The sequence below is a fragment of the Coniophora puteana genome (assembly GCF_000271625.1).
Source record: "Coniophora puteana RWD-64-598 SS2 unplaced genomic scaffold CONPUscaffold_14, whole genome shotgun sequence".
NCBI classification, from domain to species: domain Eukaryota; kingdom Fungi; phylum Basidiomycota; class Agaricomycetes; order Boletales; family Coniophoraceae; genus Coniophora; species Coniophora puteana.
Window position 1 is genome coordinate 1,276,578 of NW_006913066.1, and position 19,079 is coordinate 1,295,656.

Below are 19,079 nucleotides of genomic sequence, written 5' to 3' on the forward strand. Positions count from 1 at the left end.
CTATTGCCTGAACCGGTGCAACGCAAAATATGGGTCATGCTATAAATACTAGTGCTTAAAGTAGAAAAAGCGATCTGCTTACCGTTTGAAGCTGGAGTGCACGCTCAACCATAGCGAGGGTAGTGGCTGGACGTGTTTGAATATCCAACACCGGCATGAGGCCATTATGGTGGGATATCTGGAGGTGCTCCACAATTGCACAGAAACGTGCACGGTGGGCTGAAACCCTGATAATCTGTCGAATTATAGCACGAAGCTGGGAAGAGGTTAGATACACAGGATTCAGATATCGGGTGGAGGTATACCTTGTTATAAGTTGTGCTTGTTTCATTCATGGTTGTTCAGCGTAGGTGCGAGTGCCCAGCAAATATACTGAGCCTGATCACGCTAGCGGAGTCAGGAATAATGACTCTGTTTGTCCGACTCAAAAGCAAGCATTATTATTAGGACCAGCACAAGATTATATTATTTTGGGGGCAGTTCAAGCGTCTCTGAGCACTTACAGACGTACTACAATGCTATAATGTCTTGTAAACAATAGAAAACTGTTTACATACAAAGTATAAACCATATAGGCCCACCCGTACACTTATACAGTATATTATACAGTTGTAAACACATAAACTATTTACGTACACTATATGGTTGGAGCCCTAAGAAGAAGCTCCACTGGAAGAGAGTTGATATGTGCGCGTGCAGACATCAGTTTGTTTTTTCCTCGGCTGTGTTCCACGCTCAGCAGTTACGCCAAATTGGAGCATCTTATACATACCATCGACTCAATGCGCGGACAGACTGAATATGAAGCCGCGGAAGCTTTGATTAACTCGATGAGACGCTGTCGTGGAGTTGAGGTGCAAAAATAAATAGAAAAAGAGGGCGCATCACGCGACCGCGAGACGCGTCTGATTTGTTGACCGGTATTTGGTTGAACCCCTGACTGCAATGTGCACAAGGACGAAGCCTCGACGTAGGCAGTGCCAGCACTATCTTGTTTCACTGAGAAAGCCATCGTCTGTCTGCGAAGTTGGACGTAAACGTTAAGCGGATGTAACTCACACCGGAACAATGATCCGCTGACTGTAAAAATGATGCGCACATGGACGTTGCATCAAAGCAGACCACTTTTGGGCGGCACGTAGCGCTTCCGGGGACGAGCAAGCTCACGAAGGTATTACCGGACGCTCAAGCGCACTGCCGGAGATTCCATAAACATTTCAAGAGGATAATCTGGAGACGAGCTGCGGGTAGAAAGAGTACATTCCTCGATAGGGACACGAGGAAAAACAGGGGAAAGCCGGGATGGTTGGTTGTATGGGTCCAAGCAGGGAAGCTTAAGGACGGCAAGAACAATATGCCATTCAGCGACTGGTATGATACCAAACAGGCATTTCCAACGGTTTCAGGATCAGGCCTGTTGCTGGTGGTCACTTGGAGATTGTGGGTCCTTGTTTCCTCCGTATCGCGAGAAAAGCTCATCCACTTACTTTCTGTATAGTTTGCTTTATAAAGTACTCAAGGCAGTTCTCGGCTACGTTAAATTCGGGAGAACATGCAATCTTCTTTACTTTGGGATATTTTAACTGATTATTCGAGTGCAACAATGGAGAATGTAACATTGCGCTCCAGCAAACTGTTCAAAACGTTGAGATCATTTGATCATTAAGTCGAGTAAGACATCATATACATTTATACAACAAAAAATTCGACACTATGCCATTATCACAATCTGCAACTCTCGGCATTCTTGAGCAATAGAAACGGAAGCAGTTCGACACTCATGAACTCCAACTGAACGAGGGTACGCGCGCCTCGAACCAGCTCCTCAACTCCGCCGTCAGCTCCGGACCATTCTTGACGTCAATGGACCAACGTTCCTGAGTCGATGGAGGCCCTGCAGGATATCGCCTTTCTACCATGCACTTGAACGCCTCTGCAGTATATGTCGCACCTGTTACCAATAGTGCCCGGAGGTGTTGGTAACACGCGGGATTGCCGTCCGTCAAGTCCCGCAAAACCTCGTCGTTGAAGCCCGGGCAGTCGGTAATGCCCAGGTTTTGTCCGTTCCAGGTCTTTAGTACGTTGAGCATCGAGGAGGCTGAGGCGATTCCTTTAAGACGGATAAAACGGCTTCTGATATTGGTATCTGGCAAAATCTCGCACCGCCTCAGAGTTAAGTGTCCGAGAGGCTGGGAGACACAACGGAAGAATGTAGGGATGAACGGCCCGTCCATATCAGCAAGATCCGCGGATTCGAAGTGCAGCGGGGTCTCAACGCGTGAGCACCATTCGAAAGACTGGGGATCAAAGGCGACGTCGAAAATCGTAGGTCTGATGTTCACTTTTTCATTGAGGAGGCTCAGCGGGATCAGGAGGTCGAGGGCAGACATGAGATGTGAGGGCTCGGCGGGATGGTATCTGGTGATGTAGAGGTGGAGCTGTATGTTATACGTCGACCCGTCATCTTCGTGCCTTACGCCAATTGGAGGCCACAATATGTCGGCGCGACAGAGATCCCCAAAGCTTTTTGCATCAATCCTCAGAACGTCGACCTTCGAAAGGTTGACTGAAGTGATGAGAAGAGGCGCGGTACTATCCACGTTCCAGGAATCGAGTCCAAGCCAACGCAACTTGCCCAAAGAGGCTTTGTTCAGGTACTGGCTGACGACGACCACAGAAGAACGGTAAGCAGTCTTGATATGTAATGCTTCAAGCCTCTGGAAATGTGGCTGTGCATATTCCATGACTTGTCGAATGCGATCGTGTTCTTCAGCAACAGTGATGGTAGGGGTAACGCGATGGTCGGCGAGGATTTGGATGGAGATACGGCTGTCGCGGGTGGCATCAAAGAACGCGCGGACCACAGGGATTACAAACAGCTCAGGTTTATCTGGCCAGACCGTTAGTAGCCTCCAGCAGGCGGGGTCCATCGCGACCACCTCCATCCATCTCTGGCAGACGTAGGGCAAGTTGCTAGCACCGCCGAGGGAGGACGCTTCTACGAGGCGGAAGATCACAAGAAGAATTTCCGTAGGTAGATAGTTGACATGCGCGCTTATGACGACCGGAGAGAGAAGCTCAGTGTCACTGATTCTGCAATCTTTCTTCACGTCCGTGTGGCAGTTAGCATGACGAGCCTGCTCCTTTCCCGACTGTGTTCTACACTGAGTATGGGGGCCCGGATTGAACTGAATTGTACATACCATTTATCCAAGGCTTTCGAACGATGGAGCGCTGGGATGTAATGTAGGCGACGGATGGTTTGCCTTCTGCAATATGGTGCTGCAGGTAGTGTTGACACCCGAAAATTGAAACGAGCGACGCGACTGTCGCATCTGCATTGTTGATCACTGCTTGGCGGAGCGGAGTTTGTAAATACAATATGTCGAAAACGACATGTAGATTCGCTTTGTTACTGTAGATTACAGCCAGTTCTCCTTTTGTCACTTTTATAGTGATTATTGCTATTCCGGGCTACGAATGTGCCACCCCGCCTATCTACTACGATGTTGTGCGTAGGTTTGGCATACAGTAACTCGACAGGGGCTAATTCCGGAGCTCGGCCCTGTACGGTGTCGTGCGACGCGTCGGACGCTTCGACGCTTCTTCTTCCCTCCCCTCATGATTTTGAGAGTTTGAGGTCATATGCCCCTTGATGCTCCCTCAGGCCCCGTCTATCTCTCATCGCTCGGATGGCATCTTCAATGCTGAAAACGCGCAAGGAAACCTCTTCAGTTGATAAGATGAAGGGTCGTCTTAGTGTCGCGTGCAGCCTCGGTGAAGATTGATGATGGCGAAGGGTGGTACCTTGGATGGTACGAGTTGGGCTACCCATTTCGCTCGTAACGAGCGTTACGAAGCAGCAAGTTGTCAGTCAAATAAAGCTCAAACTCACGCTCGTGGTGTTTGACACCTTCGTTTTACATCATATAACTACCCATCATCCACCCACTACCTCTCCGCGTCGACTCTCGCCATGCTTTCTCAACTACCTGTCCTAATCGCACCCTTCATTCTGGGAGGTGTATCACTGGTATCGGCTCAAAGCATGCCATCAAACGCATATACCCCGCTTTCCGAACCATGTCCTGCCGACTTCGCTCTCATTCGGAACGCAGGCGCGCCTGGGAATCAAACTCTCAGCGCAGGCGAGCGGGCGTACATTTCCGAGCGCAAAACTCGAGCCTTGCCCAGAGCATGGGCGGAGTACCTCGAGAACGTCCAACGCGCGGGATCAAACGCGAAAGCTACCCTCCCTCCTTACGTCTCCGCCATCCTCGACAGCATTACCGACCAGCCAACGCTCGGCATCGCTGTGAGCGGTGGTGGCTACCGCGCCGCAGCGTTTGGAGCGGGTGTGCTAAACGCCCTGGATGGGCGTAATGCGAGCTCGGCAGCCACGGGACTAGGTGGGTTGATGCAGGCGGCCAGCTATCTCACCGGTTTATCGGGCGGCTCGTGGTTCGTTACGTCGTATGCGCAGGCGAACTACCCGCTCGTCCAGGAGCTTGTCTTCGGCCCCGACTCTTCGCGGGCTGGAATTGATGCACTGTCGATGGATTACGGAGGGTGGCTCGCAAACTACAGCTTCGAACAGCCGAGCGACAATGCAACTGCCAACACCTTCTTTGCGACGACCGTCGTTGAGGAAATCGAAGGAAAGAAAGATGCGGGGTTCAATGTGACGTTTGCAGATGTCTGGGCGAGGCAGCTCGCGAGGCACTTCGCAAATGGGACAACGCAGGTGAACTTCTACGACGAGAATGTGCCGCACGGAGCTGGGATTACGTTGTCAAGCGTTGTAAATACGTGCGTGTTAGCCTTCCGTTCGGTGCGTTAGTCCTAACGTTGCCCATTGTCTTCTCCTATGCATGGATAACGTGAACTTGGGGATCTCGACGTGCTCGATTCACACAAAATAGTTCAGCATTCACATCATACAGCGCGCCATTCCCCATCGTTGTCACGGACCTGTACCTCCCCGGCCTAGGCGTCCTCTCCACCAACCCGATCTTGGAATTCAATCCCTGTACGCTCTATCTCCCGCATTCCCTTCAGTTTTGCCTCTCCCTTCTTTTCATCTCCACCCTCCACCCTCTCCACTTATTCAATGCCTACGAAGCTGTTCTAATACTGACTTCTGTGCCGCTGCTTCGGTAACCGATCAGATGAGATGGGCTCGTTTGACCCTAGCCTCGCTGCGTTCACACTAACTCAGTACCTCGGTTCAACGAATGAAAGCGTATGCGTGACGAATTACGATCAGGTTTCGCGCGTCGCGGCGTCTTCGTCGGAGTTGTATAATATCCTCGATGATGCAGTATGTTTTCCCGTCTGTCTTTTAGATTCTACATGATGACTTATCGCGAAAATACAATATTTGAAATCTTACGAACAGGCGCTCGCGTACATCGATGGCCCTCTCCTCGAGGCATATGGCGAGTTGATTGGAAACACATCTGACATGTTGTATGCCGAATGGCCGAATGCGTTCTATGGGATCAACGGCACGGGCATCTCTTTCCCGGCGACTAACGAGAGCTATCTTATGCTAGTAGACGGCGGAGAGAATGGGCAGTCGGTACCGCTCCAACCGATGCTTGTCAAAGCCCGTGGGGTGGATGTTATTTTAGCTCTGGATGCGGTGAGTAAGAATGCGATTCTCACTAATCATGAACTAATGTTGACTGTGATTATAGGATCCCGATACTGAGGACGGTTGGGCTGCTGGAAGCGCGTTGATCGTAAGCAGACCATTAGTGTAATGTCTACATTAGCACTAAAATGTCGATATCAGGCCACCCAAGCATGGGCATCCATTTATCCCGAATCCTATACGTTCCCGCCCGTCCCAACAAATATCTCCGAGTTCATCGCACAGAATCTCTCCACCCGCCCTACCTTCTTCGGATGCGAGGCGACATCGTCGAATGCTTCCGCGCCGCTCCTAGTCTACCTCGCGAATGGCGGTCCGCCGCGCGACGGCTCCCCGCCGCTGATGAACGTCACCACCGTCGTGCAGTCCCTCGAGCTTGACGAGCTTCAAGGGATGCTCGACGAGGTATGGGACACGGCTGTGCAGGGATACCCGCTCGTCCCAGGCTACATGATCCCGAGCGAGCAGGGGACAGAGGTTCTGGTGGATCCAGAGTGGCCGGTATGCCTGGCGTGTGCCGCTGTTGAGAGGGCAAGGGCGAGGGCTGGCTATGCGAGGGAGGGTGTTTGTGTGGGGTGCTTTGAGAGATACTGTTGGGATGGCAGTATTGTGGGGTCAGAGTAGGAATAGGAGATTGGGTGAGGGCTTTCGAGTCGATCGTTTGGGTGGCCCCGCTGACCACCGCATGGCAGGGTACCTTGACCCGGACATCCCGGATAGTCCAGCCGTTTGTCGATTTCTCTTTGTGGCGTTGCGGGAAGCGGTAGCTCGCAGCCACATGGTACGCTTCTTGTAGATAGGTGAAAGTTTGAACCCTATTACACGCGTTTCTGACCTGCTGACACAATCTACGTCCTTTTTCGCAACGGGAAGCAATGACTTATGCTTCCTACACCAATCGCAGGTTCACCCGAGGCCTCATGTTAGATGGGTGACGGCAGGTTTACGAGAACTCAATCTTTTTTGTGTATTCCCCGACAAAGGTAAGAGCCAATTCGGTGTTCGTGTGCACTAGATCATCCAGCAGCCGAGGGCTGGCTTGGAGCGCTGATTCAGACCTCCGAACGCCCATTCTGTTCATATCAGTGCATTCCTCCTAATATCTGGCGCACTTATCGGACGTCCTGAACGTCCTGCGACGAATGGATAAGACACATTATCTCGCTGCAGTTTCAGTCGGGAGTTGGGCCCGAGGGAGCCGTATGGCGGCTGCTTCTCGTCCTATGTATCTATGGCATATCGAGGAAGTGGTGTTGCCATACGCAACGGAGATCGCCTCTCGATCTTGCCCGCCATCAGTGGCCAGCAGTGCCTCGGCCTCGAAGAAGTCGCCCTGGCGGGTAATTTTGTCTACTAGTACGGCGAATCCGTTTCGTTACCTGAGCAACGTGCTGATTACCATGAACAGGTGTCATATTCCTCTCGAGCTCGTCCTCGTATATGCTGGTACCCACGGACGCGGATTTTTCCGTCGCCAGATTTTGACGGAATGCACCCTATATAGAGTGTCCGGCGGCAGTCTCGGTGGTTTCGTCGTACCTTGTCTTGAACGTCCCGGGTGCTCGTGCCGTACCTAAAGACACGCGACACGTTTGCAATCTCTCTGAGCCCCACACCTCTTGATACCAAGCGTATCTGTACATCCGGGTCCGGCTTCCAGGTACGCAGAGGCATTCTGGGCATGATTCGCCGTTTTCCTGATGCTAATGAAGGCACAGTGTGATTCTAAGAAACAATAAGCTGCGCCAAATATTCCGATCATCTTGGGAATTGATTGGCATGAATTCTCGGGGCATTCCAAACTGCGCTCGGCTGCTGTCGACGGTGGCGTGGTGCCAGTGAGGATCCTCCTCGGACAACGTTCCTTCGCTACTTTCGTCGCTCCTTGTCACCGGTTAACCCCGTTCCAGCATAAACTACTCTCAAAATTAACTTCCATGAGCTGGTACACCACGTTTCGTTATCCAACAGCTCCTCGTTGTGATCCAGAGCTGGGCTAGTCTATTCCACTGTCCGATCAGGGAGGATGCCAGAACCGGGTTCCTCTCACACCACCGCGAGGGCTCACAATGACGTGCAACATTCCAAAATCTCGTTGCTGTGTCTCAGTCTGCACGTCTCCGCCGATGCCGCCATACTCCTGAGTGCTCATATAAATCTTCAAACCTTCCCCACTCATCCACTAGTGTCTCTTATTCCCTCTCCGTACTACCCACACGCTAAGGGAATCAAGTCCCACCTTCATTATGTCGCACATCCAAAGCGCCGCCTTTCCTTCCACTTCTTGGATTCCGTACCTCTTTCTTGCATTACTCGCACTCTATGTTGGATCTCGTGTCATCTACAACCTCTTCCTCTCACCTCTTAGCTCGATTCCAGGCCCATGGTATGCCGCGGTGTCGAACCTATGGATGACGACGCATGTTCTACGCCTGCAGCAATGCAAGACCAACCACGCTCTGTTCGAGACATACGGTCCCGTCGTGCGCGTCGGGCCGAACAAGGTCATCTTCAAGGACCTCAGCGCTATGCGCAGCGTCTACTCGACGCACAAGTTTGACAAGAGTTCCTGGTACAAGGGACTTCTGACGTGAGCATTCTACATGCTACCTATTTATCGTATCTGACTGCCTCTCTAATCTAACAGAAACGAGAACGATCATGCGTATGTCTTCAGCGCGCTCCGTAGTGTATCCTCTACTTATCACACGCTATCAGTATGACCACTCTAGACCACGCCAGCCATGCCATCCGACGCAAAGGTTACGCACCTCACTACGTTCCCGCCAACATTGCCATGTTTCAGCCTGAAGCGAATGACTACACAAACGAACTATTGAAGGTCGGAGCCCCTGTTTCATATATTAACTTTTGCTGACGGTTCTTTGTCAGGGGCTGGACCGGTTTAATGGTCAGGTCGTAGACTGCCTTTCCCTCTTCAGGCATTACATGGTCGACATGATCATCACCTCGTCTTATGGCTACCGCCAAGGTTCTATCAAGAAATGGTTTTCCGGAGAAGAAGATCCCATGTCAAACGCCATTGCGGACTTCCCGAAACGGGGCCTTATCGTGAGCACCTATCGGCCTCCCCTTGATGTCGCGGCGCTAATAGCATTCCGCAGCGTAGTGCTATTCCAACATGGTTTTGGGACCTTCTCTGTCAAATTCCTGTTAGGCGCTGGCGATTGCTGTGCGACTCTGACAGGATCATGGGCGAGGTACGCGCTCCAATAGACCACGCATGATTCATACTCACGAAGTTTCGCCTTAGTTTGTTGGCGCTAGGGTGTATGATATGCGTGCTCAGGTCAACGCGGAGAAGCTTCACGAGGTTGAGAAGGTTCCCCTACTTCAGCGTTTGCTTGGGTATAAGTATACCTCCACGAACGAGAATATGCCTGACCATGATATCATCTCCGAGCTCATGGGGCACATGTAAGCCCTTATACGCGTTTCTAGACGAATATTTTCTGACAATTCACCAGGATTGCGGGGTCTGACACCACGTCTAACACTCTATCATACATGTTCTGGGAGCTCAGTCGTCGTCCTGACGTGATGATCAAGCTTCAGAACGAGCTAGATGCTGTTATGCCGGACTCGAGGGCCATTCCTGACATATCGACCCTCCAGAAGCTGCCGTACCTTAACGCCTTTTTGAACGAAGGTAGAAAATTCTCGCTCTTGTCCGTTGATATTGTGGGTCTGACATTTTGTCCTTACCAGGACTTCGTGTCTACAGCGCCGTTCCCAGCCCTCTCGAGCGTGTGGTCCCCCCTTCTTCAAAGGGCAGCCCCTCGGATGACTGCTTCGACCTGATGGGCTACGCCCTCCCGCCTGGCACAATCGTGTCTACGCAGGGCTGGTCCATGCACCACGACGCCGCCGTCTTCCATTCCCCGGACACCTTCCTTCCCGATCGTTGGCTAGAGTCATGCAACAACCCCACCAACCTGTCGAAGATGGCTCAGTATATGATGCCGTTCGGCGCGGGCGCCCGCATCTGCGGTGGCAAGAACCTCGCGCATATGATGCTTCGCATCGCCATCGCATCCGTCGTTCGTAACTTCAACGTTGTTGCCCCGGCAGAAACGAACGCCACTAGCATGGATATCAAGGATAGCTTTGTAAGTCATCCTTCTTCTGGATCTCCACGTTCAGCTCAAGAATCGTCGTTCAGGTTATCTTCCCTGCAGCCATGGAATGCAAGCTTGCGTTCCATCCTCGCTGATTCTTCAGCTGTATACCTTTGTAAGTACCTGCATATTGCATATCAACAGTTAGCTACTCGACAGCTCGTTCCGCATTGGTTTCTTGATACTTTTTGCTGCATTGTTATCGTATACCGCATCGCACTTACATAGTGCCGTAGTCTTCTTGGTCACGCTGGGTAGTACCCATCTTGCATTTTTCTTTTCTCCGTATTTATTAGATTCAGGTAATTGCATGATGGAACGCAAGGAAATTGTATGCCTAGTTGCTTGTACCTCGTTTGTGTTTTCATGGATAATTGAGTCAGGGGTTTGCTCTTGTTGGTTTCACTGAAGGTTCTTGGCCTGTTCGTCTTGCTGCGCTGTTGTTCGATTAGAGTTAGATATCGAACCATCATGAGCGACGAAAAGTATGACGGGCTCCCAAACGCACCTGCTTGCATAACACCGGCCTCCCGCCTGTCTGGCTCAGAATTAGCTCTCAAGACACCTGACCACGGACCACGGCAACAAACGCACTTCAAACTATCAAAGTCAAGAATAAAACAGATATGATACGTTGCCACCAGGTGCTGTACATAAGCCGGGTTGGTCTATCGCACGCATACGTGAGAGGCCTGAGATAGGCCGCTGAAAACAGAGCTTCGCTGAACAGGTTCCCATACATGCATTATCAGGCGCACATATACGGGCTCCGAGCCCGACTTCACTATCTCTCTTTTGACCTTCGACTCGTTCGTCATCTCTCCAAGACCAAGTAGCCATGACAGACTTGCCCCAGGCTATCCACCCGGACGTCATCAACAGGCTCAGGCCTGAGTACGTCAAGTTTCACAATGAACACATCGCGCCCCGCATTCCGCCCCATACAATCCCTTGGGATCCTGCAATCCGCAATGCTCCCGCGATCCCGGGCGGGTCTCCGGTCCAGAAGGTTGGGAGCGTACGGGATATACTACTCGATAATCATAAAATACGGGTCTTTACGCCCTCGGGAAGCCCGCCCGAGAAGGGCTGGCCTGTGTATATTGATATTCACGGTGGTGAGTGCAGTGCTGCCTCTGTGAGATTGGTGGGAGAGGCTAAGCGATGGATGTCTGCGCTATTAGGTGGCTGGACGCTTGGGAGCATCGAGACCCAGAACGCGTTTGCTTCGCGTCAATGCAATGGTAGCTATCTCGACTGTTATGATTGGTCAGGTTGGTATGCTCATTGACCGCAGAGCAAAAGTGCATCGCGATCAGCGTAGATTATCGTCTGGCTCCCGAGCATCCATATCCCGCTGCGGTGGATGACGCGGTCGCGACTCTCTTATGGGTGCATCAGAACGGCAAGGACGAGCTCAGTGCGGACATTACCAGGATTGCTGTTGGTGGCTCCTCGAGGTTCGTCCTTATGGTGGAGGCCCGTTACTTACACGCGAGATGGATGCTGAATATGAGTATAGCGGGGGAAATTTAGCCGCAGTCCTCGCGCTAAAGGCGCCGCAGATGAACCCACCAGTATCCATCGTATTCCAGCTTCTGATGGTCCCCGGTGAGCCTGAATCAGAGAGCTTCACGATAGCCGCAGCTGACGTGCTTGCATGCGCCATAACCAGTTTGCGACAACACAGCGACGATCGAGGGCCCCTATCCTTCGTGGAAAGAGTGTCAGAACACGGTGTGGCTGAGCTCTGGGCGGATGCTGTGGTTCCACGACTACTACTTCCCGAACAAGGAAGACTGTATCAAGTGGGATGCCTCGCCTATGCTCGCGCCGGACGAGATACTCGCCAAGGTCGCACCCGCATACGTTGGCATCATGGAGCTCGACATTCTCCGCGACGAAGGCATCGCGTACGGAGAGCGGATGAGAAATCTTGGGGTTCCAGTCGAGATTAAGGTGCACAACGGCGTGCCCCATCAGATCATGGGCATGGATGGTGTGCTGGACTGTGCGAAAGAGGTGTCAGACGATGCGACTAGAGCGCTTGGAGAAGCCTTCAAGAAGTATTAGATATAGGAGACGAGCGAAGAAAGCAGATATTTCCACTCTGAGGTGATACAAATTGCCGAAGGGATCTGTGTACTGCCTACAAACAATGAATAGAACGCTGTCGAGGGTGGTACGAGGAAGCGATCATTTGTGCACGAACCGGTGTTGCATGGGTGATGTCCACCAGCATTGCATGCATCAAGGAACCAGGAGGGCTCATTATCCTTCCATGTAGATGTAAGCCGTATTTTGAGGTGCCGAGAGAGAATGTTAAATGTGATGAATTGGGTCGTTATGGTCGTGGACAATGCGCGATAAGCTGCTGGTCCCCAGAGCAGCGTCTTGCAATGCTCGGTAATTGCCGACTCTCCTCCATCGCCCACGCGTCTTCTGACAGCCCACACTCTTTCCTGAGGACCTCGCATTTCACCATGGACACTCAAGAGCCCACACAGCCAACAACGAACGAAGCGCGTGGCTCATTATACCAGAGCATCCGGCCATACGCCCAGTCCAAGTTCAGTTCACATCCCATTGGTCCGCAAATGCGTCTCAAAACTTCGGGCTGACCATGAGGACTTGAAGGGGGCCTGCTTTCGCCTTGGCCACATTGTGTATGTTTCTAATTTGCCGTACTCCCCCATAACGCTCATCACAACCATGTTCTACAGTTGGTGCGTCGGCTATTATACCGCACACTGCACTGAACGCTGGCGCCGCGTACATCCCGCCGTTCCTCCAGCGCTTCGGGTTCTCGGCAGTCTTCGGGGTAGCAGGGTACGTTCTCGGGAGTGGAGATGTGCGCAATGGAAGTGGGATAGCTACGGGTATGTCTTCCTAATCTCTCTCGCTGGTATTGGGTAGCGCCTGACGTGGAGCGATAGCGTGGTCTCTGACATACCTTTTCCTCAACCTTCGAAAGAGTGTTAAGGCACCGCGGCATCCGCTCTCGCTTGGTCTGGCAGGTGCTGCTGCCGCATCAGCTGGCCTGTATGGGACAGAGTATTTCCTATGGCAGGAATAAGTAGAATGCTCACCCGTTGGGCGTCGCTGTCAATTATTCTAGTCTCGTCTAATATCATCCACCCTCACTACTCTCGTTTCACGAATACGACGGCTCTAAGGTCTCTACTAATATCAGTACGTGGCGGGAATTCTTCGTGCTCTTCGACCTTCTCCTCGAAGATAACCAGTGAACGCGCTTGCAATCTCCGTTCGGCTTGCCACGGAAGATGGAGTTATTGTTTTCCAGCGTCTTCACACTCCACCAGGTTCAATCCCGTGGTAAGTTCCGACAACGTGCCTGCGTCGCCAACCCCGCACAGTGCGTAGCAAACTACATCGTGCGTTGTCGCCGGTAGACGCCCGTGTGATGAGGCAAGAGGGCGTGACATACCCGCAACCGCGGTGGTCCCCAGCGTCGTCAACACTGCTTGTGGTGGTAAAGAAGCCCGCCCGACGCACGCGGATTTACCAAGGATTTACCCTTCTCTCCTATAGAATTTCTTACCATATCGCCTGGTTTTGTTCTTCCGGGAGTTTGCTCTGCTCCATGATACGATTGCATATGAGAACGCTATATAGCTATCTAACAGAACTTATACGTGATTGTCCTTCTCGCCCCTTCTATGGCACGGGGTACCGGCGCCTGTTGACAGGCTTGGGTCTTCAGAGCGTCAAGGTTGACGTTGCACAGCCGCCCCAGTCGCGACACGCGCCAGCGCTTACGCGTTCAAGTTCGCGTCCAATTCATCAATTTTCACGAGTACCATCACCATGGACAAGAAGCGCAAGCGCACCACCGAGCCAGGCGAACAGACGAGGCAGATCCGTCATCAAAGTAGCGTCCCCAACTCTACCCCAGACAACTCGGAGAACTGGGCCGAAGATTTCTACCATCTCTTGGACCTCTCTTCTCTCTCAAACCACGAGGACATATCCGACCGTTTCGAAGCTATCGCTCAAGCCCTTCTCCATGACTTTTACTTCTGTTTCGTCGCGGATGGAACTGAGAATAAGTTTGAACTCCTCGAGGCCGAGTTTTACCTGAAATCGCCGGAACACGATGATCCGTTCACGCACGGCAGTGATGAGCAGAAAGGAGCGGGCCGGTGGTGAGTGGTGTTTCTATTTACCATAGAAGTGTTAACTTGACACAGGAACTGCGGAGCAGGTACTTCCATCGTACACCTCGCAAAGCTGGCGCCGTTTCGAGTGCCCCCATCATCCCAACGGCCGCAGGCGGGTACAGGGGTGGCACGCGTAAAGGCCTTGACCTCACCATCGGAAGGCCACTACCACCTTCTGTCAAGTCGTCTCGGTACTTCACGCAGCAAAATCCCTCACCTGCCAAAGACCTTAGTTCTGGGTCCACTTCCAGCGCCTTGTCCTCCCTATCAGAAATGACCGGAGGCGTGCTCCTGCGCTCTATCCGTCGCCTCTCAGACGGCAATGTCTCGTCAGGCCCTTCTCTTCTCGTTGACCAGCTCCTTCGTCTTGGAAATGCGAGCAACGTCCAGGACCTTGTCTCGAACAAGTGGGGCGGCGACATCTCTGTGACCGTTCTCGCGCACGATGCACCGGCACCCGCGCGAACCTGCCTATTTCTTCGCAAGAGACCGCCCCCGGGGACTCCATCCTGCTCTACCCCGCCAACCATCTACGCTTCCCCGAGAATCGGCCTCGATCTCACAAACCCTGCGGCCCAAGCCACTCCTGACAGTCCGCGCGTCGCCTTCGTCAGCAGACCGTACCGCTTCTTTATCCACCCAGAGAAGCTCACCGCCTACGGGCGTATGCAGACGTTCATTGGAACCTGCGCTTTTTTGGCTGGCGGAGAGACCAGATCCGAAAATGCGTACGGCAAGGAACTGTCTGCAATTTCCCCTAAGGCGCTCGAGGGCGCCTGCACGTTGATGGCGCTCAAACTTCCCTCAGGCCAGGGGTATATCGAGGCTTTCCGCGAGGGCTACGAGACTATGTCCCTAAAGACGTTCGTAGGTGCGGCTGGGAAGAACGCGCTCAGAAGTACTGGCTATCTTGCCATGGTTGGAGCTGTTCAACGTTCTCTCGAGGCGAAAGGAGAAACCTGACATAGGCGAAGTAAATGTTAGGCTTTATAATTTTCTTAGGCTTAACACGTGTCAAGCCGGGATAGCTCAGCTGGGAGAGCAACAGACTGAAGCGAATAAAGCCTTCTGGAGGTCCCGTGTTCAATCCACGGTCCTGGCACATCTTTTTCTTTTTCTCATTTTTCACCCATGTAAATACCGATTACCCTTCCCTCGTACAGGTCGCGAGGACGGTGAGATACCGAGCGTAGGATCACAAGTTGATGCTAAGGTAGCTCTTCGATATCAAATTGCAACGTTACTACCTGCCTATGATTACATCTATTGAAACAAAGTCCACGACCAAATTGTCGATTCTCCTCGGAAGAGATGCAGTCAACTTGAGGTTGGCGCGACCATTGTACGTTCTGCCACCCTTCTGTGCTGACTTTACTATCTACGAGCCGTCTTCACTGCTTTGGCCGTTTGATAAGCAGGGACCCCGTCTGCTCCAGAGCGCTACGCCACTTCTCGGACCCGGGCCTCGATGCATTCATTTGTGCTCGTAAAATGGGGACCATAATCTTATTCCAAATTCGGTTCAGGGAATGGGTCTACGGGTGCGTGCGTTGCATCGGTTCCCTTAAAATACACGTCATGCAGTGAATGAATTGAGATCATGTAAAATGCTCAGCTGTCCATTGGCCATGCACGTATCACGCGTGTATGCAACTTACGTGAAATTTAAAACGAAGACGCTCTTTATAGCGCATCGTTTCAGCTGCGACGGGAGCATATTCACGATTTGAACGTCTTGTGAACAGCTAGTCATCTTGCGGTTGCCATATTCACCCGCTCGCCCAGATGTAGCTCTCAGAATATCAAAGCGGATTATTGAGTTGCTAGTTTTGATTCACCAAGGAGGTCTCGGATGAGAAAATATCGATACAACGGAACAGATGAATTGTCGACGAAAATAGCCTGACGTTGAGTAACATCATCCCCATGGCCAATATTCCTTCCAGCGACTCTTCCGGCCTTTGAGTACTAGAGGCATGCAGCCTGTTAAAGACGACCGCCATCGATAACCCGTATCTAACGCGTTACACGCTGTATTGTCTTCGTGTCCTTTTTATCTTTATCCTCGTGCCAAGGTCGTAGCATGCCATTTGAAATTTCATTTTATGTCTGGACGTGCAAAGCCCGTGCCTGGTAGTAGCTGCGATAAGCGTATGAGGCCACTGCGAAAGAAGATCCTCGAAGCGACGGTTGAGTCTCTCTCACTTTACTACAGTTTGCCAGGCTCTCTCCAGGTGCTCGATAGGTATAAGGCGCCTAGCCCGGTGATCTGGCTGTATACCCTCGGCTTGCGCAAGAAGTTTCTGTTGAGGCGCCATCGCGATCAGAAGTAGTCTCGCATCGAAATTGGTGGATTTTACGGGCTTGCTCGGTCCCTATTATCTAAAAGCTAGTCCTCCAGAAGCTCCTCCATGTCGATGTATGATAGGTGTTTGTCTCACCGTTTTCTTACGGCTGACTCCAAGTGATTGAGTTCGCGACGATTGCCTGAGGATAAAGGACGATAATGACACGGGCATGCCAAGTGATATTAGTTCACCATAAGTGGTCGAGCTTAACAGCCTTTCCCACTTCTTGAACGCCCCAGATTGGTGTTTTGCTCCTCGAGAGCACATGAGGTCACGGCGACTCCTTTGAGTGCTCTCGGGAGTGCCCGAACTTCTTATCACAACGTGCCCTATCTGTCGAAGCCAGCGATCACTATTTAAAGCGGAGCATCGATAGCGGCGCCTTTCCGTGCGCAGTATCAATGCGGAGATTGTAATCGTGACCCTTGCCAACAAGTGGCTATGTTAGTTCGTAAGTTAAAGTGGCCACCACAAGGTTTCAGATCCTGTTTTGTGTCATACATCGTCTGGCGCGGAGGTTTTGCCAATATATCGCTGCCACAGGCTGGATATTAGGAGGTTCCAAAGGCTCTCCTCAGCTCTCGCACTTTTCTTGCATGACCACAACACTCAATGAAAAACCGTCGAATGTGTTGGGTGAGACATGGTGCCCTGTTGTCTTTTTGTCAACATAAAACTCCTCGGAGTCTGCTCTAGGTCCGTCCGTCTATACATTCATCTCTCTACGCCATCAACGTTTCTCCGATCATGTCATGTTGTGTTTTACCCAATAGGGTCTTATCTACCACCTCGCCGTCGCCTGATGACCTCGCGCTCACCTTTCTAGCTCAAGATGTTACCGGATATCGAGTACGTTCTTGCCTGACATCGCTTGGCCGTATTCACGCAAAGGTGGCCGGCTCGCTTCCCGCCGCAGAAACGTCAGTGTGCTCTCGTAAACAGGACCAACAGGCACCCACGCCGTCGTCACACCGAGAAAAAAGATCTCACTCCTTCCCGACCCGCGAGATAAACAGAATACTCCTGTTCGATTTGCGGCTGAATGGGGACACCTGACGTGTCAGACGTTGCTTCCACGCCCCGGTTTAGCAGAGTTTAGTCCAACTGCTGCACTACCATTTCTGTTATCGTGCTTCTTTTCCTGGCGGCATAAAAGGACGGGATGTATGGGATGAGCACGCCATCTCCTCTCCACCCTTGATTGTTTTCTTCCACTCTCGCTCACTTCAAACCCATTAACATGGTTTAAGGCTCTATGCCCTCGTTGCGCTCCTACGAAACGCAAGTCGCGTTTCGTTAGGAGTGCAACAAGTCTACAGTGTCCGCCGAACACTCACCGCTCCCACCTCGCCCTTCTATTCAAAACACCCTCCATTATACATCTATTCTTACCTTGCCTGAACTCGTCGTTTTCTTACTTTGCATACGTCTACTCCAAACCGCCCTTCTCCCAAGGGCCACTCTGCATTGGGCACCTTGCATAAACTTCCGTGGTCTTCGATATTTGAACAGCAAAGCTCTCTTATTTTTTAAATGCACGGTCAAGCGTAGCTTTCTCATACTAAGATGGGATGAGACTGCCAGTGCGGTAAACAGTCCGTCCCAAGGCTGTAAACCACGTTGTCTGATTGACGGTGCTCATTGTTCTGTCCTTACAAGAACCAGGTTCTTATGTACGTTGGCAAGGGCTGCGGTGACGGATTATAAAATACATAAATTACGTTCAGTATGGATGACTGTTCTGTCATCCTGCTTCTTCGACACCTTAGCTAGTGATTATCCTTCAGTATTTTCTGAAAATTATTACGAGCCAGGCTCACTTACTTGGAATCTTCGACACTACCGTCCCTCAGGTTTCCTGCCAAACTTCTCGGTTTTCTCTGGGCCCTCTCCTGGCGAACTCGTCTCGGAACCCTTATCCTGAGAGAGCGTCTCTGTACCCCCATATCTTAGCTTCTCTCCCGACGCACTCCCATTCCCACTACTATCTGTGCTAGGTGCATCGTACGGATCGTTTCGATCGGCAGTCCTATATTCTTCGGTTTCGGCCCCTGCCTTGCTCCACTGGCCCGAGGGTGGCTCGTGAGGGCGTTGGGCAGCCTCGGACCCGGCGTCGACGCGGTGAGTTTGGGTGTCGGGTGGAGGGTTATGGTCTACGTCTTTGAAGTAGTCGTCTGCGGATGCTTTTCCGCCCGAGCTGTTTGTTGCCATAGTGGCTGTGGTGGTGTGGATCGTTCGGAAGCCTCTCAGAGCGACACGCGTACGGATGATGGAAAGCATTTCAGATGTAGTTGAGGGTGATGAGCGCGAGATGGATATGATGAGTGAGGGTAAGACGACGAGGGTGTCGCGTCTGCTTAAAAATCGGACGGCATCGAGGAGCGGGCACAGGCTATGATGTCATTGTTTACCACTGTAACCGGTATGTCCGGCTGTCCGGGATGGTAAGCCGCTCCCACGGTCCCGGTAGGACCTGAACGAACGCGGTATTAGCCGACATTCTCCTCTCTCCTACAACTCCCTTAGTTACATAAGTGCGTTCGAGCGACAAGAGCAAATCCGCTCCACCAGTGACCAGAATGTGTCGGACCCTTTCGAATGCGAAAATTTATAACCTGCGCGTCAGTTACACTCGAAGGGCGCTCGGATAGTTGACCACAGGTGAGATTAAAAGTCATATGTTGAGAAGTTACGGCGCAACATACAGCAGCAGCATTCGTACAGTCTAAACGGACATTTGAAAGCAATACGCGTT

General features: G+C 51.8%; 7 protein-coding genes and 1 non-coding gene across 8 annotated transcripts; 6 read left to right on the forward strand and 2 right to left on the reverse strand.

Moving 5' to 3' along the window:
* Nucleotides 1-1,778: 1,778 nt before the first annotated feature.
* Nucleotides 1,779-3,206, reverse strand: CONPUDRAFT_76833 (uncharacterized protein; the record flags this gene model as incomplete). The annotated part of the gene is made up of 1 exon (XM_007775524.1): nt 1,779-3,206. The coding sequence occupies one exon, from the start codon at nt 3,204-3,206 to the stop codon at nt 1,779-1,781; it is 1,428 nt and encodes a 475-aa protein (XP_007773714.1).
* A 759-nt stretch (nt 3,207-3,965) lies between these two features.
* CONPUDRAFT_131161 (lysophospholipase) lies at nt 3,966-6,981 on the forward strand. Its single transcript, XM_007775525.1, has 8 exons — nt 3,966-4,809; nt 4,923-5,029; nt 5,169-5,320; nt 5,399-5,644; nt 5,700-5,744; nt 5,798-6,294; nt 6,349-6,456; nt 6,530-6,981. Exons 1-6 carry the CDS (start codon nt 3,977-3,979, stop codon nt 6,278-6,280), a joined length of 1,866 nt encoding a protein of 621 aa, XP_007773715.1. The 5' UTR covers nt 3,966-3,976; the 3' UTR covers nt 6,281-6,294; nt 6,349-6,456; nt 6,530-6,981.
* A 280-nt stretch (nt 6,982-7,261) lies between these two features.
* On the forward strand, nt 7,262-10,273 carry CONPUDRAFT_131167 (cytochrome P450). Its single transcript, XM_007775526.1, has 10 exons — nt 7,262-7,316; nt 7,375-8,246; nt 8,304-8,321; nt 8,375-8,498; nt 8,549-8,728; nt 8,782-8,877; nt 8,931-9,094; nt 9,145-9,326; nt 9,386-9,786; nt 9,840-10,273. Exons 2-10 carry the CDS (start codon nt 7,903-7,905, stop codon nt 9,888-9,890), a joined length of 1,560 nt encoding a protein of 519 aa, XP_007773716.1. The 5' UTR covers nt 7,262-7,316; nt 7,375-7,902; the 3' UTR covers nt 9,891-10,273.
* A 360-nt stretch (nt 10,274-10,633) lies between these two features.
* Nucleotides 10,634-11,868, forward strand: CONPUDRAFT_64100 (uncharacterized protein; the record flags this gene model as incomplete). The annotated part of the gene is made up of 5 exons (XM_007775122.1): nt 10,634-10,913; nt 10,980-11,039; nt 11,093-11,255; nt 11,318-11,406; nt 11,471-11,868. The coding sequence occupies 5 exons, from the start codon at nt 10,634-10,636 to the stop codon at nt 11,866-11,868; spliced, it is 990 nt and encodes a 329-aa protein (XP_007773312.1).
* Nucleotides 11,869-12,264: 396 nt separating this feature from the next.
* CONPUDRAFT_169030 (uncharacterized protein) lies at nt 12,265-12,931 on the forward strand. The gene is made up of 4 exons (XM_007775527.1): nt 12,265-12,364; nt 12,433-12,461; nt 12,519-12,674; nt 12,732-12,931. Exons 1-4 carry the CDS (start codon nt 12,279-12,281, stop codon nt 12,869-12,871), a joined length of 411 nt encoding a protein of 136 aa, XP_007773717.1. The 5' UTR covers nt 12,265-12,278; the 3' UTR covers nt 12,872-12,931.
* Nucleotides 12,932-13,623: 692 nt separating this feature from the next.
* CONPUDRAFT_158529 (uncharacterized protein) lies at nt 13,624-14,939 on the forward strand (the record flags this gene model as incomplete). The annotated part of the gene is made up of 2 exons (XM_007775528.1): nt 13,624-13,961; nt 14,021-14,939. 2 exons carry the CDS (start codon nt 13,624-13,626, stop codon nt 14,937-14,939), a joined length of 1,257 nt encoding a protein of 418 aa, XP_007773718.1.
* A 55-nt stretch (nt 14,940-14,994) lies between these two features.
* On the forward strand, nt 14,995-15,078 carry CONPUDRAFT_t108. The gene has a single exon. It is a non-coding gene; the product is annotated as a tRNA-Phe (tRNA).
* A 3,085-nt stretch (nt 15,079-18,163) lies between these two features.
* Nucleotides 18,164-18,535, reverse strand: CONPUDRAFT_64677 (uncharacterized protein; the record flags this gene model as incomplete). The annotated part of the gene is made up of 1 exon (XM_007775162.1): nt 18,164-18,535. One exon carries the CDS (start codon nt 18,533-18,535, stop codon nt 18,164-18,166), a length of 372 nt encoding a protein of 123 aa, XP_007773352.1.
* Between the last annotated feature and the right edge of the window lie 544 nt (nt 18,536-19,079).